At 40.2% G+C, this 21,059-nt stretch overlaps 3 protein-coding genes across 4 annotated transcripts in view; 2 read left to right on the top strand and 1 right to left on the bottom strand.

Moving 5' to 3' along the window:
* The window catches only part of LOC110963331 (multidrug and toxin extrusion protein 1-like), a 59,037-nt gene extending 44,202 nt beyond the window's left edge, over positions 1–14,835 (top strand). The window contains exon 18 of the transcript XR_007946183.1: positions 14,590–14,835. The gene's annotated coding sequence lies outside the window, so the exon portion shown is untranslated. The remainder of the gene's footprint in view (positions 1–14,589) is intronic.
* Positions 1–14,835, top strand: part of LOC110966860 (multidrug and toxin extrusion protein 1-like) — a 16,755-nt gene extending 1,920 nt beyond the window's left edge. Inside the window, exons 2-17 of the mRNA XM_051958400.1 lie at positions 176–277; positions 352–420; positions 515–663; positions 755–797; positions 2,718–2,762; positions 4,259–4,356; positions 4,442–4,539; positions 9,142–9,255; positions 9,333–9,400; positions 9,499–9,607; positions 9,791–9,866; positions 12,497–12,566; positions 12,683–12,815; positions 12,985–13,079; positions 13,170–13,212; positions 14,312–14,835. Of these exons, the coding sequence (XP_051814360.1) occupies positions 176–277; positions 352–420; positions 515–663; positions 755–797; positions 2,718–2,762; positions 4,259–4,356; positions 4,442–4,539; positions 9,142–9,255; positions 9,333–9,400; positions 9,499–9,607; positions 9,791–9,866; positions 12,497–12,566; positions 12,683–12,815; positions 12,985–13,079; positions 13,170–13,212; positions 14,312–14,523 (1,524 nt within the window). The 3' untranslated portion in view covers positions 14,524–14,835. The remainder of the gene's footprint in view (positions 1–175; positions 278–351; positions 421–514; positions 664–754; positions 798–2,717; positions 2,763–4,258; positions 4,357–4,441; positions 4,540–9,141; positions 9,256–9,332; positions 9,401–9,498; positions 9,608–9,790; positions 9,867–12,496; positions 12,567–12,682; positions 12,816–12,984; positions 13,080–13,169; positions 13,213–14,311) is intronic.
* LOC110966863 (multidrug and toxin extrusion protein 1-like) overlaps positions 1–21,059 on the bottom strand; it is a 27,452-nt gene extending 6,393 nt beyond the window's left edge. The window contains exons 1-17 of one of the 2 annotated variants that reach the window (XM_051958396.1): positions 20,886–21,056; positions 20,426–20,527; positions 20,137–20,205; positions 19,884–20,032; positions 17,970–18,012; positions 17,789–17,833; positions 17,545–17,642; positions 17,367–17,464; positions 17,162–17,275; positions 17,009–17,076; positions 16,798–16,906; positions 16,629–16,704; positions 16,469–16,538; positions 16,196–16,328; positions 16,014–16,108; positions 15,784–15,891; positions 14,829–15,137 (exon numbers count right to left, since the gene is read on the bottom strand). In XM_051958396.1, the coding sequence (XP_051814356.1) occupies positions 14,844–15,137; positions 15,784–15,891; positions 16,014–16,108; positions 16,196–16,328; positions 16,469–16,538; positions 16,629–16,704; positions 16,798–16,906; positions 17,009–17,076; positions 17,162–17,275; positions 17,367–17,464; positions 17,545–17,642; positions 17,789–17,833; positions 17,970–18,012; positions 19,884–20,032; positions 20,137–20,205; positions 20,426–20,527; positions 20,886–20,993 (1,779 nt within the window). In that variant the 5' untranslated portion in view covers positions 20,994–21,056 and the 3' untranslated portion in view covers positions 14,829–14,843. Of the gene's footprint in view, positions 1–14,828; positions 15,138–15,783; positions 15,892–16,013; positions 16,109–16,195; positions 16,329–16,468; positions 16,539–16,628; positions 16,705–16,797; positions 16,907–17,008; positions 17,077–17,161; positions 17,276–17,366; positions 17,465–17,544; positions 17,643–17,788; positions 17,834–17,969; positions 18,013–19,883; positions 20,033–20,136; positions 20,206–20,425; positions 20,528–20,885 lie in introns of those variants that run through there. The other variant, XM_051958397.1, reaches the window with a different exon arrangement.

Genomic DNA, 21,059 nt, shown 5'->3' with positions numbered 1-21,059 from the left:
TCATTTTATATGATTACACTAACTTTCCATTGCCTAACAATGAACAATGACCTCAACTGAAAAAATGTTTTTTTCATACAGCATATGGAACAGACTGAAGGCCTCAAAGACTGCCAATTTCCAGTTAACTGATATGTTTGTTTTTTGTTGCTTGTGTTCGGACATTTCTCATCAGATTCTCTCCAACTTATTGGATTTTGCTGTGAGTTTTGTCAGCACTGTTTTCTGTGGTCATCTTGGGAAGACGGAGCTGGCAGGAGTTACTTTAGCCATTGCAGTAAGTTAATGTTTGCACACTACGAAGCTAAACTAATAGAAGAGCTAAACTTAACCTGCCTGTTATATCGTCAGGTCATTAACGTCACAGGTATATCTATTGGCTTTGGCTTGGCGTCAGCATGTGATACTCTGGTTTCTCAGGTATGAATCTCTATTTATGACATCATTTTATCAAGTACAGTGAAGAGTCTCTTGAGGACAGTAGTAATACATAAAAATATGCTTATTTTTGTAGACCTATGGGAGTGGAAACCTCATGAGAGTTGGAGTCATTATGCAGCGAGCGATCCTCATTTTGCTGCTGGCGTGTTTCCCCTGCTGGGCGATCCTCGTCAACACAGAGCCCCTTCTGTTGGCTGTCAGACAAGAACCAGATGTGGCCAAGTTAGCTGCTGTCAAAATCCACTTCCTTCCTCTAGTTTCTTGTATTTTAACGTATAATTCCTGTGAATTCTGATGGAAATTCTCTTTCCAGGATGTCTCAGATGTATGTGAAGATCTTCATGCCAGCACTTCCTGTGAGTATGTCTCATTTTAATACACTATTAAAAAATGCATGTCGGTAACTGTAATTTTTTTTTAAACAAATTCCTGTTATTTTTCAGGATATTCTGGTTTGGGTTAAACCATAAAATGGCACTAGTTTTTTATTGTCGATCAGATGGAAAAAGTAATATTTATGCAAATTATTTGCCGTTATTTGAAATACAAAAATTCTGTAAATATGATTAAGAAATAAAAAATTGTATTTTTTTTACCTGTTATTTCACAGATTTCAGAAGTTTATTGTAGAGAATTACGAAACAGAAATTAACCAAGGAACAAACAAAACATATTCAAACAAGGTGGGAGAGGGAGGGACTGGCTGACTGTCACCACTTTATATCGTCCAGTGGCGCCTGGTGAAATTAGATGAAGTCCATGACAGGCCAACTCAGAGGGTTGTTAAGGAAAGTAACAAACCCTTATGAGGAAATTTGATATAAAACAACTCAAGTTAAGCTAATATTTGACTAAATAAATTCAGTCCTCGTCTTTAGGTGACGACCAATGGGAGGGTGGAGGTTGTACCTATTAAATGAACATCAGTGGCTCCACAGTCTCCATTTTTGTGTGTACATGAGAGGGTTGTGAATGTGATATGGAGAATATAGTTGCACCCACTTCCGCAATTTTTGTTATATAATTAAGCTTCTGCAAGTGTGCCCACAAAGCAAATGAGAGAAACTCCGGTGACTAAACAGACATCAAATTGTGCAATACCAGAAATCTTATCAGGTTTCACCCAAAACAAAAACAAAATGGATAAAGGAAAAACTCACGTATGTCGCTCATCTAATTTTAATTTTAACAATTAAGCAAAGTCTCCAGTTTTGAAAAATATACTTACTGTGTGACAAACCTCCTCTGTTACACAAATCAGGTCAAATTACCACCAAGACTAAACTTCATTTCACCAAAATGGTTGATTTGTTCCAGGACAAGCCCCCCAATTGTGACATGTATTAGTATTTTCAAAAGAGTAGGACACAGGGGGAAGGTCAACAAATAAGTCATTTATTTTAACAAAAAAAACTGAGATTAAGCAAGCAGCAGAGTGAGTTCTCGCAGTCAGGAGTGAGGATGTGTGTGAGGATGAGTCGATATTGCAGTGACAGATGTGATAAAAAACTGTACTAAGGTGCCCAGGGTTTGCTCACAACTATGTAGAAAGGCTATTTGCTATTTGGCACCTTAGACATGAAATAACCTTCAGAAAAAAATCACTGCAGTTGATGATTCTGTCTCTCTGAGGGAGTTCAAAGCTCTGATCCAAACCTATGTTAATGAAGAGGGAAACTGCTGGTCCTAAGCTGGACTAGGTTTAATGTATCTTTAGTCCATTAGCTGTTTCAATTAGCTTTAGTTTTGTCCCTTATCTGCTGTTGTCATGCAGGATTTCTAGTTTTTCCGACCCATAATGTCGTGTTTTCTTTGTTGAGTCTTTTTCAAACAGGAAAATTCAATTGCAAGGACTTTTTGGTTTAATATTCATTCAATTAATTTAAATGTAGAGCTAGAACACATAGACAGGGTATACAGTAAAGAATATTACAACTTGAAAGCCACATCTAAGATCCTGGTTCAACATAAACTCTGGTCCTTTATACACAAAGACTATGCTTGCAGTGGTCTAATGCCTGAACATCTTTAAAGGAAAAATGAAAATTGTCTTTGGTTATATCTGTGTGGAGTTCAGATTGTCTCCACTTTTTTGCCTGAAATATAGACCTGCAGTTCCAGGTGAAGTGATAATCTAACATCCCAAAATATGAAAATGTTGCAGACAGGCCTTGTGTCCAATATATGGTGGCAGCCGCTGCCCTTGATCCCGATCGTATATAAAATGTGCAAATCACACATTAATATATGCACTCTGTCTGTTGCTTCTCTTGCAGGCTGCATTCATGTATTCATTAGAAACAAGATTTCTGCAATGCCAGGTAAGTTCCTTATTTTTCACCATTAAGTATCTCTGATGAGCTGAAACAAATGCAGTCTGATTCTACAAATTGGAGCCTGTGATTTGCTTTCTTGCATAGGCGTCAGTTTAGGGGGGGACGGTGGGGATGTGTCCCCCCCACTTTTTGTCAGGGGTCATTTTTTCTCCAACACATTCAAATTCTTCACATGTAAGCCGTTGTAAACCCAGTTATTTTCAGTAGTATAGAAAATTCCGACGCTCCTGAACGCACCATCCGCACTCGGCTGAGAGTTGCACTGACACGCAGCACACCTTCGTGAGGTTAAAAAAATAAATAAAAAACGCGCAGATGCTAAATTTGCGCCTGTGCCAAGTGGAAGCTCCGACCAGAAGTGTGCAGGGGCAAAATTTCGGCCCGGGAGAATTAGTACTATAGCGGCCCAGAGACACCCCCTATCCATATGTACCGATAGCTCAACAGTTCATGCCTCTGCCTTTGGTGCGGTGGTTGTGAGTTTGAATCCAGCTTGTGGCATTTTGCCGCCGTTCTTCGACATTTTCTCAAAGTGCTGTGGTCTCCGTCCCCCCCACTTTTAAAAACAAACTGAAGCCCTTGCTTTCTTGTATCCATGAAACAATAGATTGGTTCAAATAAACAACACAGTTCGATTAGTGAACTTTCAGGCTTCTCAACTACTGTTATTGATTAATACTGTCTGGATTTGGATGGCTAGGAGGTCAGGATTTAAAAAAAACAAGTAATGACCAGATCTTCTCCGCTTCTCAAGAACTCACAACATGACAGAATACGATTTTGTCAAAATAATCACAGTGTTTGAAATCTTAAGCAGGTACAGAGGTGTTTATGATTTGGTAAATTATACAGGGTGACCCATAAGTTTGGAAACAAAGTTTAACTGCAGTGTCTATTTGAGTTGGGGGTGCATGAATTCACTCTTATTTTCCCCATTTTTGTATACCATAATAAAATAACTTAAAAGCATGGTATTTGTCGAGTGCAATAACTCGGAAGAAAATTAATAGAATCATAAGGTCCAGGTATGCTAGAGCATAACTTCAAAATGCAGGCCATCGGTGTCAGATTTCAAAACTCTTGATGGTAAAGTATCTGACAGTTTTAATTTTTTTAAACATCCAAAAGTACTATGAGGCAACATTTACTGGCCAGTTTGAGGAACCTTCCTAAGCATAAATGAAGGTACATTCCAGAAGATACAAGTGTAACCAGGTGGTGGAAACGTTCACGTCTTTGTATAAGAAACAAACATGAACATGTTGAAATATGTTTGTTTTACACTAATCTGATACTCTTCTGAATATATCTGTGGTCCTGATTTATTGAAATAACATTATATTGTTTGGATTATAGACTTTTCATTTGTTTCCAAACTTTTGGATCACCCTGTATGTCTACTTTCCGATGAAGGAAAAAAACATAAAAATCTGAGCTCTCGCTTTACCTGTGCTTAAGAAAAAGTGGCATTTTTCTTTCAGGGAATCATATGGCCACAGATAATCTCAGGTGTTGTGGTGAATCTTCTCAATGCTCTCATCAACTACATTGTCATCTACGTACTGCACATGGGAGTGGCGTGAGTATGTTTCATTGGTTTCTTCAGTATCATCCTTACTGCTTATGTGATATAGCTAATATTACTCTTTTTTTCTTTTTTACAGAGGTTCTGCTCTAGCTAACACCATTTCTCACTTCGCCTTGGCTGGATTTCTTTATATTTATATCATGGTGAAAGGTCTTCATAAGGCCACCTGGGGAGGTTAGTAAAAAAATTGCACTGGATGATGGTGACAGAACCAGAGGTTCCAGTGGTTTACATTTGTTATAATGAGTTTTTACAGAGTGAGAGGATCAAGCTGAGAGCCTTACATGCCATTGATGATACATGATCATCAAATAAACCTCTAGTTAGCTGTTAGAGGAACTTGGCACCCATCTTTGGAGAAAGGTTGTCATTGTTTTTATTGACATGCTTCAATTATGAAACACAAGGTTGAGGATTCAGATGCAGTCCAGTAGGTGTTACAAAGTTGTGTAACGAAAGATAAAGGTCAACAAGCTTACACATGATCGGACAGTAGAGTCCAAAGGACACAGCTGGTAGGCAGGTCAGAGCAGGTAGAAGCAACAAAACAGGAACAGGTTACAGGCAGAATAGCAGGAGTGGGACAAAGGCTTTATGTAATACTTTAGATGTGTTGTTTTAGTTGGATTGAAGGGTGATTCAATTGTAAATTAAACACAAGCTGAAGAAAGTTCCCACCTGACCTCCTGAGAATGAGCTGTTTATGTTTAATCGCCACATGAGATTTTCGGGCCTCTAAAAACACGTCCGAGCTCTGTTACAAACTGCAACTAAATGAATTTGGATCAATTCCAGGTGTCACAAACTAAAAATTTAAAAAAGAAAATTGCTGATTTTTTTTAATCAGCTTTGGGCATCATGAACATGGGATGTATCTTATTTTCAGGAACAAAAATGCACCATTTTGTAATGTCCATGAATTACAGTCATAGAAACAAGCATCTGCTTTGTAGAATTTCACCAAAGAACACTTTTGAAATGACATTTTGAGAAGGCTCGTATGACCACATGTGTGATGTAATAAGTGGTTCGTCCAAACAAGTTACAGCAATTCAAAGGTCTTATTTTTACCTACGTTTTGACACCAAGCTCATTTTATAACCATGATTTCTTCTGTGTCAAAGTAGTTTTCCAATATAATCAGGTTTTGATGCTGCATTTGCAATTCAAAATTTGTGCTGAGCGAAGATGATTTTTATTTTTTGCTTTAGATCATAGCCCCTAAACTAGATGTAAATCTGATTTAGGAGCAATTTTTGTCAGACCTCAAATGTATTTTTTTCTTTTTTTTCCCCTCTTGAAATGTCATACAGCGATAACTTATACTTAAAATGGCACAAAAATGTGGGAAAAGATAATGCTGATTCAAAAAACGTGCAATTTTTGCCAACCCCAATGTACTTTGACAGCCTGTAACTCAGAAAATATTTACACAGTGTGAAGGTAAAATTTTGCATGGCTTCATTAAATATCATAACGTTATTGCATGTAAAAGATCAATGTAGCCGCAAGGGAACACAAGCCAGTGTCTTATTGTGCCAGTCCCAAGCCCGGATAAATACAGAGGGTTGTGTCAGGAAGGGCATCCGACGTAAAACTTTGGCCAAATCAAACATGCGAATCAAATGTATGACTTCCATACCGGATCGGTCAAGGCCAGGGTTAACAACGACTGCCATAGGTGTTGTCGACCTACAGGGTGCCGGTGGAAAATGGACGACTGTTGGTCGAAGAAGGAGGGGAGGAAGATGTGTTCGTAGGAAGAGAGAGAAGAGGAACACCAAGAGTCTAGGACTGAGAGTAGGGACTTTGAATGTTGGAACTATGACAGGAAAAGGTAGAGAACTGGTTGACATGATGCAGAGGAGGAAGGTGGACATACTGTGTGTCCAGGAGACCAGGTGGAAAGGTAGTAAAGCTAGAAGTTTCGGAGCAGGGTTCAAGTTGTTCTATCATGGTGTAGATAGGAAGAGAAATGGAGTAGGAGTTATCTTGAAGGAGGAGTCTGTTAGGAATGTCCTGGAGGTAAAAAGAGTGTCAGATCGAGTGATGAGCCTGAAGTTAAAAAAAAAAAAAAGGTGTGATGTTCAATATTGTTAGTGGGTATGCTCCACAGGTAGGATGTGAGCTGGAGGAGAAGCAGAAATTCTGGTTGGACCTTGATGAAGTGATGCAGAGCATCCCTAGAAGTGAGAGAATGGTCATTGGTGCAGACTTCAATGGACATGTTGGTGCAGGAAACAGAGATGATGAGGAGGTCATGGGCAGGTTTGGTATCCAGGAGAGGAACGCAGAAGGACAGATGGTGGTTGACTTTGCAAAAAGGATGGAAATGGCTGTAGTGAATACTTTCTTCCAGAAGAGGCAGGAACAGAGGGTGACCTATAAGAGTGGAGGTAGGAGCACACAGGTAGACTTCATGTTGTGTAGACGGTGTAATCTGAAGGAGATCAGTGACTGCAAAGTAGTGGTAGGTGAGAGTGTAGCCAGACAGCATAGGATGGTGGTGTGTAGGATGACCCTGGTGGTGAAGAAGATGAAGAGGGCAAAGGCAGAGCAGAGGACCGAATGGTGGAAGCTGAAAAAGGAAGAGTGTTTTATGACTTTCAGAAAAGAGTTGAGACAGGCTTTGGATGGTCAGGAGGTGCTTCCAGATGACTGGACAACTACAGCAAATGTGATCAGGGAGACAGGTGGGAGAGTACTTGGTGTGTCATCTGGAAGGAAAGGAGATAAGGAGACTTGGTGGTGGAATGAGGAGGTGCAGGAGTGGATCCAAAGAAAGAGGTTAGCTAAGAAGAAGTGGGACACTGAGAGGACTGAAGAGAGTAGACAGGAGTACAGGGAGATGCAGCATAAGGTGAAAGTAGAGGTGGCAAAAACCAAACAAGGGGCTTACGATGACTTGTATGCTCGGTTGGACAGTAAGGAGGGAGAAACTGATCTGTACAGGTTGGCAAGGCAGAGAGACAGAGATGGGAAGGACGTGCAGCAGGTTAGGGTGATAAAGGATAAGGATGGAAGTGTGTTGACAGGTGCCAATAGTGTGATGGGAAGATAGAAAGAGTACTTTGAAGAGTTGATGAATGAGGAAAATGAGAGAGAACGAAGAGTAGAAGAGGTGACTGTTGTGGACCAGGAAGTAGCAAAGATTAGTAAGGATGAATTGAGGAGGGCATTGAAGAGGATGAAGAGTGAAAAGGCACTTGGTCCTGATGATATACCTGTGAAGGTATGGAAGTGTCTCGGAGAGGTAGCAGTAGAGTTTTTGACTGGGTTGTTCAACAGGATCTTAGACAGTGAGGAGATGCCCGAGGAATGGAAAAGTGTGCTGGTGCCCATCTTTAAGAACAAGGGAGATGTGCAGAGTTGAGGCAACTACAGAGGAATAAAGCTGATGAGCCACACGATGAAGCTATGGGAAAGAGTAGTTGAAGCTAGGCTAAGGGCAGAGGTGAACATCTGTGAGCAGCAGTATGGTTTCATGCAAGACAGAGTACAACAGATGCAATATTTGCTTTGAGGATGTTGATAGAGAAGTACAGAGAAGGTCAGAAGGAGCTGCATTGTGTCTTTGTAGATCTGTGGTTTTGTATGAGGAAGTCTGGAGTGGCAGAGAAGTATGTTAGAGTGGTGCAGGACATGTATGAGGACTGTAAGACAGTGGGGAGGTGTGCTGTAGGAGTAACAGAGGAGTTCAAGGTGGAGGTGGGACTACATCAGGGATCAGCTCTGAGCCCCTTCTTGTTTGCTATGGTGATGGACAGGATGACAGATGAGGTTAGACAGGAGTCTCCATGGACTATGATGTTTGCAGATGACATTGTGATCTGTAGTGAGAGCAGGGAACAGGTGGAGGAGAAGCTGGAGGCGTGGAGGTTTGCCCTGGAAAGGAGAGGAATGAAGGTTAGCCGCAGCAAGACGGAGTATCTGTGTGTGAATGAGAGGGACCCAAGTGGACGAGTGCGGTTACAGGGAGAAGAGATTTTAAGTACTTAGGGTCAACAGTCCAGAGCAATGGAGAGCGTGGAAAAGAGGTAAAGAAGCGTGTACAGGCAGGCTGGAACGGCTGGAGAAAAGTGTCAGGTGTGATGTGTGATAGAAGAGTTTCAGCTAAAATGAAAGGAAATGTTTACAAAACTGTGGTGAGACCAGCCATGTTGTTTGGTCTGGAGACAGTGTCCCTGAGGAAAAGACAGGAGGCAGAGCTGGAGGTAGCAGAACTGAAGATGCTGAGGTTCTCTTTGGGAGTGAACAGGATGGATATGATCAGGAATGAGTACATCAGAGGGACAGCACATGTTAGAGGCTTTGGAGATAAAGTCAGAGAGGCCAGACTGAGATGGTTCGGACATGTCCAGAGGAGGGAGAGTGAATATATTGGTAGAAGGATGCTGAGTTTCCCACTGCCAGGCAGGAGGCCTAGAGGAAAACCAAAGAGGAGGTTTATGAATGTGGTTAAAGAGGACATGAAGGTAGTTGGTGTGAGAGAAGAGGATGCAGCAGACAGGGTTAGATGGAGGCAATTGATTCGCTGTGGCGACCCCTGAAGGGAAAAGCCGAAAGGAAAAGAAGAAAGAAGATTGCATGTAAAAGATCAACTGATTAAGTGGAAGGAATTGATTGATTTTTTTCATGGAACGACCCATTAGTGGACTTAGCGGTTTAATAATTCATTGTGTAACAACAACGTTATTTGACAGTATCTTTTTATTTTTGTGTAATTTGTTCCTATATACATATACATACACATTTAGTTTGATTTGTCATAAACAGGCTGGTCTAAAGAGTGCCTCCAGGACTGGGGCTCATACTACCGCTTGGCTATCCCCGGTATGGTCATGCTGTGTGCCGAGTGGTGGATGTATGAGATTGGAGGTTTTCTAGCAGGTAATGCCACAGTGTTTTTGAAAAATCTGTGTGAACTACGGTTGGTGTGAAATCTAACAGCACTTTATCCTTAACAGGCCTAATAAGTGAGGTGGAACTCGGAGCTCAAGCGGTTGTATTCGAACTGTCAAATATTGCGTACATGGTGAGCTCCACCAAACAAATGAGTCCAATTCTCATTGTGTGACCTGAATCACCTCTATATACATGTTATTTATGTTAATATCGTGTTTCTGTTGGTAGTTTCCTTTGGGTTTCAGTATAGCAGGCAGTGTAAGAGTTGGAAACGCACTAGGAGCTGGAGACACACAGCAGGCCAAGCTGTCTGCTAAACTTTCAATTTTCTGTGCAGGTCAGTTTGCATTTACATGCTGATATCTCCTGGAAATGTCACACATTCAACTGAAAGATGCTACTTGACTTGCATTCCCATTTCCTTGATTTCTCTCATCTTTGAATCTCTCTAAATCAGATAAACGGCAGGAAACAGTGGTGGTTCTGTATATGAATTAAACTTTGCTGTTTTTTTCCACAGTGTCGGTGTGTGTATGTTTGTCGATCCTTATTGGGAGCCTGAAGGACCATATCGCTTATGTCTTTACATATGATGAGTAAGTATCCATTCAGCATTTTTTAAATTGTTGCTCTTGTTGCTACGTACAAAAACACTACAGGGTGTGTTACATTTATACTTACAGTCTAGGAGAGATAACTGGTCTCTGAAATGACCTTTCACCATTAATCACACCGTTGCCTGTATATAAATCTGTGAGCTCTGCTTACATAATCTTTTACATATTAACTTGAGGTTACACTGAGTCATACTGTGTAGGACCATAAAGAATAACAGCAACTTTAACTGGTCTCAAATGTGCCACACAAAGAGGTCATTGAATCTCAAACTGTCTAAAGCATTGATTGCATTAAATTGAATATTTATAAAGATGTTTTTGTGAAAACAAATGTTGCCAGATATATCAAATGCTTTCTGAAATTTTTTGATTTTTTTCTGCCTGTCGACCCACTTCGAGCACTTTTTTGCACATTGAAATTGGTGCTAAATACAGTGGATATAAAAAGTCTACACACCCCTGTTCAAATGCCAGATTTTTGTGATGTAAAAAAATGATACAAAGATAAATAATTTCACAACTTTTTCCAGCATTAATGTGACCTATAACCTGTACAACACAATTGAAAAGCAAACTGAAACCTTTAAAGGGGAAAAATAAAAAATAAAAAACTTAAACTCGCCTGATTGCATAATTGCACACCCTTAAACTAATACTTTGTTGCAGCACCTTTGGCTTTAATTACAGCACTCAATCTTTTTGGGTAGGAGTCTATCAGTGTGGCCCATCTTGTTGTGGCAATATTTGCCCACTCTTCTTTGCAAAACCACTCCAAATCTGATCCTGTTCCCAGTCCTCTTCAGATCACCCCACAGATGTTGGATCAGATTCAGGTCTGGACTCTGGCTGAGCCATTCCAAAACTTCAATCTTATTCTGGTGAAGTCATTCTTTTGTTGATTTGGATGTGTGCTTTGGGTCATTGTCATGCTGAAAGATGAAGTTCCTCTTTATCTTCAGCTTTCTAACAGAAGCCTGAAGGTTTTGTGCCAACACTGACTGGTATTTGGAACTGTTCATAATTCCCTTCCACCATGACTAAGACCCCAGTCCCAGCTGAAGAAAAACAACCCCAATGCATGACACTGCCACCACCATGCTTCACCGTAGGCATGGTGTTCTTTTGGTGATGAGCAGTGTTGTTTTTGCCCCAAATATACCTTTTGGAATCATGGCCATAAAGTTCAAGCTTGGTTTCATCGGACCATAAAATATTTTCCCACACGCGTTTGGCGTTTTGATTTCAAATGTGTTTTTGTGAAATGAAGCCGGGCTTGGATGTTTTTCTTCATAAGATAAGGCTTCCATCTTGCCACCCTACCCCATATACCAGACATACGAAGAAGACATGAGATTGTTGTCACATGTATTACACAGCCAGTACTTGCCAGAAATCCCTGCAGCTCCTTAAATGTTGCTGTCGGCCTCTTGACAGTTTTCTTCTCCTCCCATAATTTTGGACAGACGTCCTGTTCTTGGTAATGTCACTGTTGTACCATATTTCCACCACTTGGTGATGACTGTCTTCACTGTGTTCCGTGGTATATTTAATTCCTTGAAAATTATTTTGTATCCTTCACCTGACTGATATCTTTGAACAATGAAATCCCTCTGATGCTTTGGAAGCTCTCTGTGGACCATGGCTTGACCATGGACCAAGATATGGCTACAAAAATGTCAGGAAAAGCCTACTAGAACAGCTAAACTTTATTTGGGGTTAATCAGAGGCACTTTAAATGGTGGCAAGTGTGTGCTGACACCAATTTAACATGAGTTTGAATGTAATTGGCTAAATCTGAATACAGTCACATTCTCAGTTATAGGAGGGTGTGCACACTTGTGCAACCTCATTATTTCAGTTGATTATTTTTACTTCACCTCCCTGAACAGTTTTAAGGTGTTTTTCCAGTTGTGTTGTACAGGTTATAGGTCACATTAAAGGTGGAAAAAGGTATGAAATTATTTATCTTGTCATTTTTTTACAACACTAAAACCTGGCATTTGAACAGGGGTGTATAGACTTTTTATATCCACTGTACATATATCTTTGTGTGTGTGTATCAAGGTATATATAGTCATGGAAAAAATTATTTGACCACCTTTGTTATCTTCAATTTCTAGTTCATTTTACTGCCTCGTACAACTAAAGGTATATTTGTTTGGACAAATATAATGATAACAACAGAAATAGCTCATAAGAGTTTAATTTAAGAGCTCAGAGCTGGTTTTCTTGATAATAACCAAAGTCACTTTGGTTAGATAGATACACACTAGTTGACTTCTATGTCATCAATTTATTTGTTAATGTGAGCTTAAAGATTGCACTTTTCATGACAGCTTAACTTTCCACAATTCACCAATAATCACAGACTGGTTGATCTACAATATTCCACATTATCAATCAATGACATAATGAGGGATACCACTGAAACTTTTATGCTTTTAACTTTAATAGGTCCTGAGATATTGTCATTCAAACGTATCCGCAAATTTCAATGTGCAACAAAATGTGCTAAAAGTCGGCTATCTTGAAAAGAACTTGACATATCAATGTCAAATTTTAAAGATACCATATGTCAAATTCTAAACTTTGAGTCCCTTTTGTTTCAGAGAAATCACCAAAAGGGTTGCTGATGTCATGTCCTTTTATGCTCCGTTTATCCTTTTGTATGCATCAAGTGTACGTATTTCTGCCAAACATGAGCTCATGACTTTTTTCCTGTATAACTGCATTTTCAAAGTTTACCACATCCTTTTTTTTCAGTGAGTCCAACCACATTCTCTTTGTGTGAGCAGGCTTCCTCGGGTGGTGTTATACGAGGAGCAGGTAAACAGAGAGTTGGAGCAATTTGCTACTTTCTGGGATATTATGGTGTTGGTCTTCCTCTTGGAGTGTCACTGATGTTTGCAGTTAAAATGGGAATCAAGGGTAAGATTTACAGCAGAGAGGTTTTAGCCTTTAGCTGTTTGTTACCACATTTCTGCCTTACTGGTGCTTCAAGTTTTTGTCCCCCACACCCCCCCACCACCCCACGTCCTTTAGGGGCTACGTAACATCTGCTTCCTCTTAAAGCAAAATACGATTTTATTTTCTTCAGGTCTGTGGACTGGTTTGTTCACCTGTGCTTCACTGCAATGCGCATTCCTGATTTTCTATCTGGTCAGACTGAACTGGAGGAAAGTTACAGTCGAGGTTAGTATTCAGAGGTAGATCTTTTCTTTCTAAATAGCCCAAGTCTGCTTCTGTATTAATTAAAGTTCACACTCTGTTTTTGTCTTTCAGGCTCAGATCAGAGCAGGAGTGCACAAGAGCACCACAGCTGATGGTAAGTATACTGCTAGAGAAGAAACACATTTCTACTGTTCAGTGCAAGAAATAAGAAATTCCTCCTCACTACCTGGATTCATTCAATGAGCGAAACAGTGCTGACTGAAAATTTGAGAATAAGAATTAGTCTGAGAATATTAAATTAAGGAAAACAAGACCAAGATCTTTGACCCTGAACTTTGTTTTACTACAGGCCATAAGGATGCTTTGTAATACGAGAAGGAAAGCTGATGATTCTAGTTAAATATTATAAAAGTCAACACATTAACTCATGAGTAACTTCTTCAGTACTTCAGGCTGAAGTCTTTTCCTTTGTGCTGTGAAGGTTGTTGCCACAAACCAATAATGTAGACATAATAAAACCATAAAAGTATAATCTGAGTCACCTGCTTGTTGTAAATACAGTAAGTGCTGGCCAAAGCTGAGAAAGTCACTCGGAGTTTACAGCCAATGTTTCCGCCTACGTATAATCACTGTAATGGGCTTACAGTATGTATCTGAAACTAAAATCTTTCATTTAATCTTCTCAGATTTATAGTCTGTATTCTTGATATATTTTTAGACTTTCATCCAGTACTCTTTCTACTGTTGTTGTTTTAAGTTTTCTCTTCTCATCTGTTTTCTGCTCCCAAATTCTCGTTTAGTTTTTTATTTTTACCAACCAATTATTCATCAACTGGGGCTGATCATTTCAAGAATATGTAGGCCAGTAAAATGTTCAACAGCTAGCTACTTAGCTTTACCGTTCTGGCTTCAATGCAGATTCCAAATTGGCCATAATCGCTGCCATCTCTAAATTAGCAGGTTTTAATTACTAATAATGATCATTACCTCTTTAGCTGTGTAATTGGCAATCAGGCTTGCTGTCTGTTGTGGTAGGAAATTACTATTATGAAAAAGAGTTTGTTTTAAAGTGTATTTGACAAAACATTAAATTGTGAGCTTTTGGAACTTAAGTTTTGTGAAGTTTCAGGATCTTTGGGATTCCTTTAACACCAGTCACAGAACAGTTTGATCAGATATTTGACATTTTTTTCTCATCAGTTGGAGCTAAATTAAGAACCACAAACATGTGACATTTCCACTTATATGTGCAGGTTCCCAGCCAGGTGAACGAGAGGACTCCGAGGGCCCGATAGACACCTTAGACTTGGTTGACGATGCTGAGGAACCCGACGTTAAAACAGCGACTGTACAACTCCCTTACAGGACCGTGATTCTGCGTAGAGGCCTCGTTCTGGCTGCCATGCTCTTCATCTTGGCTGTCGGAATCATTTTAAACTTAATAGTCTCTAACTTTGTTACATGAACATGATTAGAGTCTGTTGTAATCAGCAAAGTAGTTCCTTACACACCAGCGCTCAGTGCGATGCAGGTGTTTGTGACGCAGCCGGATGTCAAAGCAGGACGTAGAGAGGCACGAGAGCGGCTGAGCAGAAAGCGAAGAAAATGAAAAATGGTGAAATGGTCCATAACCAATGAGTTAATCTTTGAAGGAAAAAATTCTACTCTTAATCCACAAATTTCTGTGAATGTGTTCAGTTCGACTTCTGTCAAGTAGAACCGAGAGAGAGTTTGTCAACCTCAGTGTTTGAAACATTAAACAGAAGTTCTGTGGTTATCTTTGACTCACTCTGACTCTTCTGTCGGGATCAGCACAGTGGAGAAAATGTGATCAGGGGTTTTTGTACTGTTGATCCAGTCTGTAGTAAAGTTTGCAGACGGGGTCTCCGGTAGGGGCACAAGAAAGTGAACGGTGGCTCCCACAGCGAGAAGTGAAACTGCCGTAAACATGGTGAGGCCTCGGCGGAGGATCAGCTGGGTGGTGGAGAGACGACCACCCTTCAGCTGCTGGACTCCACCCTGAGGCTCAGCAGGCCCATCACAGCACTCAGTACTCACAGCCATGTAGCCATCCGCCGACTGGGAGACAGTATCACAATCCCCTTTACTTTGGTAAATTATATGGCATGAATACACTCAACAAAATATAAACGCAACACTTTTGGTTTTGTTCCCATTTTTTATGAGATGAACTCAAAGATCTAAAACTTTTTCCACATACACAATATCACCATTTCTCTCAAATATTGTTCATAAATCTGTGATAGTGAGCACTTCTCCTTTGCTGAGATAATCCATCCCACCTCACAGGTGTGCCCATATCAAGATGCTGATTAGACACCATGATTAGTGCACAGGTGTGCCTTAGACTGCCCACAATAAAAGGCCACTCTGAAAGGCGCAGTTTTGTTTTAGGGGGGGATCCACTCCTATTCAATGGTTGTGCCAAGTTGTTGGATATTGGCGGGAACTGGTACACGCTGTCGTATACGCTGATCCAGAGCATCCCAAACATGCTCTGGTTGACATTCCTGCTGTCAGCATGCCAATTGCAAGCTTGCTCAAATCTTGCCACATCTGTGGCATTGTGCTGTGATAAAACTGCACATTTCAGAGTGGCTTTTTATTATGGACAGTCTAAGGATTATCTTAGCAAAAACAAGAGAGTTGCGTTTACGTTTTTGTTGAGTGTATAAACTGTAATTTAGATGAACAGGCTACTTACACTCCCATTACTTCCTGTCTGGTCAGCAGTGATGCTACCCGCTTCATCTGACAGAGCTGCAGTTCTTAATAATGCCACATGAGTGTTTTTCTGAGCTCGTTTCACAGCCTGCAAACAAGCAGATAAGAAATTTCAATACTTCTTTATCCTTGCATGTAAAAACGGCTCTATAATCACTCCATAGTTCATTGAACACAAGCACAAATTAACCCAAGTATCCAAAAACACACCTCCTCTGTCATTCTCTCCCAGTTCAGGTTGAAGATGACAATGATGTATAAGGTGGATTGTAAAATGACACAAACGAGCAGCCCCAGCCAGAAACCTGCAGAGAGAAACACAAATCAATAAAACACAGCAGCCGTCACTTTGTAAATCTGCTTTTTAGGAAAAATTCACTTTGTGCAGTTACCGAAAACTCTTAGTTTTGCAACAAACATTAAAGTGATGCTCAGTGAAAGTCCTATGCAGTAGTAGCCAATGAAATTAGCAACAGCTGGGATCTTCTGTTTGCCCGTGCCCAAGAAGATGCCTGTGCACACACCCTGAGGATTTAACGAGATAAATGTCATCATTGTACACTCTCACTCAAACAAGCTCTTCATATTCTACTTAGTTGACATGCTTTTGGTAGCACAATGTCCATACATTTGGTGTGTTCCTCAGAAAAAGAGTAAAAACTCACCACAAGAGCATCAAAGAACTGAAGGAAACAGTAAGCATTCATCAAGTGTGACACCAAACCTATGATCTTCCTGGAAACAAAGTTTTATAATTGAGATTTTCTTTGCCAGCAGTATTTAAAAGGACTATTACTGTTATTTAGTGCAGCTGTGCAGACTCACTCATCAGAGGTGAAGATGAAGCCAATCACTGTTTTACTGGAGCCGAGCACAATACCTTCAACAACCGCAATGCTACCTGGAGAAAATAAAGAGCTGTGAAATCTGTCAAAGTGTAGAAAATCTGCAGAGAAGTGACTATAAGCTGCTGTATGATTCATTTCTAACTGACCTGCAAGAGTGAGGGCCACCTTGGCGGTAAGGATGGCCCTGGCACGATCTCCTGCACCCAGAGCGTTACCCACCCGGGCACATGCTGCAGCTTGGATACCGAGAGGGAACTATGGGTTCATTTTTATGGAAAAAGTGCAGGAGAAAATTTGCTCTTAAAGGATTGCAACATGATTTGAGAAAAGTTTTAAAATGCCGTGAAATCACAGTACCATGTAGGTTATGAAAGCCACCATTATCACAGCATGTTGGGCTGCCAGCTCATCCTCACTCAGCATTCCTGATTGTTTGAAACAAAGACGAAAGAAGATTCATGATTCAGAATTTGCATCTGATTTGAGAAAAATATCAAACAATTGGATTACCTGCAAAGAATCCACCCAACTCATAAACCCACCACTCAAAGCACTTCATTAATGTGCTGGGAATGGCCAGCTTCATGAAGGAGCCCCACTCCTGCAGCGACTCTACAGACCAGCCTGCAGGGGGAGAGAGATGTTCATTTTTGCAGAGCAGAAAGAAATCCGTAAATGAGATCACAGTCACCACTACAGTGTGACTGTCCCTCACCTCCCCATGTTGTCACATGCAGCTTCTTCCACCAAATGAAGGCAAACAGAAACGTAGAGATGTAAATCTGAGACAGAGCGTTGGCTGCTGCAGACCCACTGTAAGACATGATCAGAGTGATGTGTGGTCATTTTATTCAGATTTAAAATGTTACACTAAGACGTGTGAATGCACCTACCGCACACCCAGATCCAGACAGTAAAGAAAGGTGTAGTTTGTCAACACGTTTGCAATATTTGCCAAAGCAGCAGCATACATTTGTGGCAGAATTATACCCTGAAAACACCAGAAAAACGTCATAACAATGACTTTAATCTTAATTTCAACTTAACTGTATTAGACTCAGCAAGATATACAATATGAGTACACATTAAAATGAGATGATACAGAGCTGGATCAACATATAGAGTCGGATTTGGTACCTGGTTCTGCAGGTAAGACACCTGAAGATGATGGAGAAACATGGCCTGGAGAGAAGATTTATTTCAGGAAGGTGTTAATAATCATATTAGAACTTATTTAACAGCTTAGAAACTACTTAATATTAATTGCAAATATGTGAAATTTTGTTTGATTAAAAATGAGAGAACAGAAATGACTCACTGGTACGGCAGGAATGTAGGCTGTGATGTACAACTGCGCTATTCTGAAAACAACAAGCTGTTTTTAGATTCCGGAAACAAAGCAAACTGAATCAGCTCAGTCTCAGAATGTAATTTTAGTTACTAAGAAGCTGGAGAATTTCTAAAAGGTGAAGATGTTACAAAACCAAAAAAAACGTTTAAAAAAAAATAAGATTAAACTAAGTGGCTGTGAGTGATGTGATTTGAAGACTTTCCTCCCTTCTTCCTGCTCTGCACTTTCAAGTAATTATCCTTCACATTTATTGCACAGTCTTGCTGTTTTGTCAACCATGTGTCCTGCAGTTTCATCAGCAGGCAGCGCAGTTCACATTTGTTCCCATAAACCCACTGTCCTCTACTTGACCATGCTTCAAAAAAAGGCAGTGAGTAGAAGCTAATATCCTGGAATCTAGCAAGTTACACTGTGAACTCAGATATCTAATTACGCAAGTCTCTTGCAATGTACATCAATGACTTAAGTTTGAATAAATGTAAGCATATTTGACTAGTTTGTAGATGTATTTGAATGTGTAAATAACTTCAAGTGGCAGGGTTTAAAATGGTTACATTTTTGTCATGATTGTATCTCTTTATTCTTCTTAAAGTTGTGAAGGAAGCACTATTGGAATAATAGTTTTAGTGCAGTATTATTGAACACAGACTTACAGGAATTCTAATTTTAATTTTATATATTCTGCATACGTTATTAGTACAAATATGATAGTATGGAAGAAGTTTCCCTCAGGATTTTCTATCCAGAAATGCTTTCAGGTAGAAATTCCTTGGTCTTTAGAGTCCACATAGTGAGGAGTTTGTGGTGGATAAAGAGGCAAACACAGGACTCTCTGTCACTGTTGATTTAGTTTTATTTAAGCCAAATCAACTTTGCATTTAGTGTCTTGGACTTTAAATAGCAGTTTGAGCTGTTCAAGCATTTAGAGTTAAATTCATTCAGGTTTACACTAATTTTCAACTTTTTCTTTAATTTAGATATTTCAGTTCATCTGGGCTCATAGTGTTCAGACTGAGGAGTTGGTATTACGGTGAGGACTGTCCTATCACCATTAAAAAGCCACAACAGGGCAATGATGTTTGTGTATTTGAGCTGTAGTTAAAGTAGATTTTTTATTTAAATCTCACTTATCTTTCCGCTTTGGTGAAGGCAGTTTACTTTTGTGGATCCTTTTAACCTGAAATTACAGCTTTCCCCACTTTAAACTAGTGTACAAATTACAGGGAAAGTACAAAAATGGACTTACTACCCCTTTGGCACTGTACATGTGAAGGTCTCACCTTTTTTCTGCTGTGACCTATTTTTTGGAGTCGGATTGCAGAGTACAAAAAGAAAAGAAGAAAAAATGTAACAAAAAATTAGGTTTTGCATTTTAAGTTTGGATAAAGTGAATATTAAAGTTGGAAAAACTGGCAATTTTTAAGTGAACTTTCCTTAAGTTGGTCCTACAATCCACTTTTTTTCAGTAGCTGTAAGCTTTGTGTCTGTGAGCTTTATTGGAGGTTTGTTGCACCCTGGTGCCCAAAATGTAAAAATGCAGCTGAAGAGGACATTTTTTTAACAAGCAAGGGCACATAAACATTTTCTATGAAGGTACATTAAACCACTGAAACAAAGAAACAGAGCAGAATTAATGAAATAACACCGTGATATTGACTGGTAGAGATTCTTTTGTTGCTTTGTGGAATACAAAACTGTCTTTGCGCACCTGAATTTGCATTACAAATGTGTTCAGTGAGGGCTGGAACTGATTTCAATGCAATGCTGGTCTTACTGCTGAGTTGATGAAGCCTCATGCTCTGACAGATTATAATTCCAATTTGCCCATACAACAGGTAGAAGTCGCAATACCATGACTGCATGTTTGCTGCTGTTAGTTACCTGGCCACCTCTGGGTCCTGGCCCACACACAGCAGGATGACCTGGGCGTTAATGAGGAGACCCCAGCAGGGCAGACAGAATAACAGCAGGATGATGACGCCCCGCTGAAGGATCACTCCCACCCGCAGTAAGTTCTTACCACCGAATGTCTGTCAACATAATTAACATTTTGCAGAGAGGGTGCTAACAAACAGCGGGGGACCAATGAAAATTTCAGTGTATTATATCATCTTATCAAAAGGGTTTTCCAGACCTGAGACACCAAGGTATCACATGCCAGTATCAGACCGTATCCTGTAGCTGCAGTGGTAACATTAATGCTCTGAAATGAATGCACACAGTTGTTAGCAATATTTCTATGACTGATGATAGCAGATGTACTACACATTGATTGAATCAATAAGAGTCATTCCCTGGTGACTGTGAAACAATCATCAATGTGAGTTAAGTAATCTTTCCTTTTCCCTTTTACTGATCTCTTTTTAAATCACGTCACGTCATTTCTTCATGTCAGTCTGTGCAGCACACAGATGACCACTTACAGCAGAAGCTAATCCATAACCGGCCATCACATTGTTCCCCAGACGCCCGCAGAACATTGTAACCACAAATGGAAGCAGGTAATTGAGGATTCGAGAGAGCAGCTAGGAAGACAGACATCAAGAAAGGTGCAGGTGATATTATAGTAAACACGAGTCACAATTAATTATCATGACACAAACACTGAGTCCTGACAAATGAGCTACCAAACTGCCACTACTCTGGCAGGTTGCAGGCACTGCTCAGTAACTGAAAGCTGCCAAACACTGTTTTAGCTCTATTGGTTTCTGCTTCTCAATCCAAACATGAAAGTCTGTTTTCCTGACTTCTTGACCTTTCCACTGGCAAAGAAAGAAGATCATTATTCTTTCTTTGTGTCCATCAGCTTTTCAGAAAAGCCAACTACAGTCCACACAGTGTCTTCCAGACAAAGCAGGGCCCATGAGCAGTGCCAGTCCTTACCAGAGGCCCAGTCATCCTCAGGATGTGGACCAGCTCCTCCCGGTGTGCTGCAGGAACCCTGCGGCGGGCCCACCTGCTGCAGAAAGGTTTTTCATTAGACTCTTCCATGTTTGCAACACGAGATGCTCATGTAGATCCTCACACTAAAGCACGTCTCTTTTCTCTCACGTACTT

Source organism: Acanthochromis polyacanthus, chromosome 13 (assembly GCF_021347895.1).
Source record: "Acanthochromis polyacanthus isolate Apoly-LR-REF ecotype Palm Island chromosome 13, KAUST_Apoly_ChrSc, whole genome shotgun sequence".
In the NCBI taxonomy this organism is placed as follows: Eukaryota; Metazoa; Chordata; class Actinopteri; family Pomacentridae; genus Acanthochromis; species Acanthochromis polyacanthus.
Note: the sequence above shows the minus strand (reverse complement) of the source record. Positions and strands in the feature narration are given on the sequence as shown.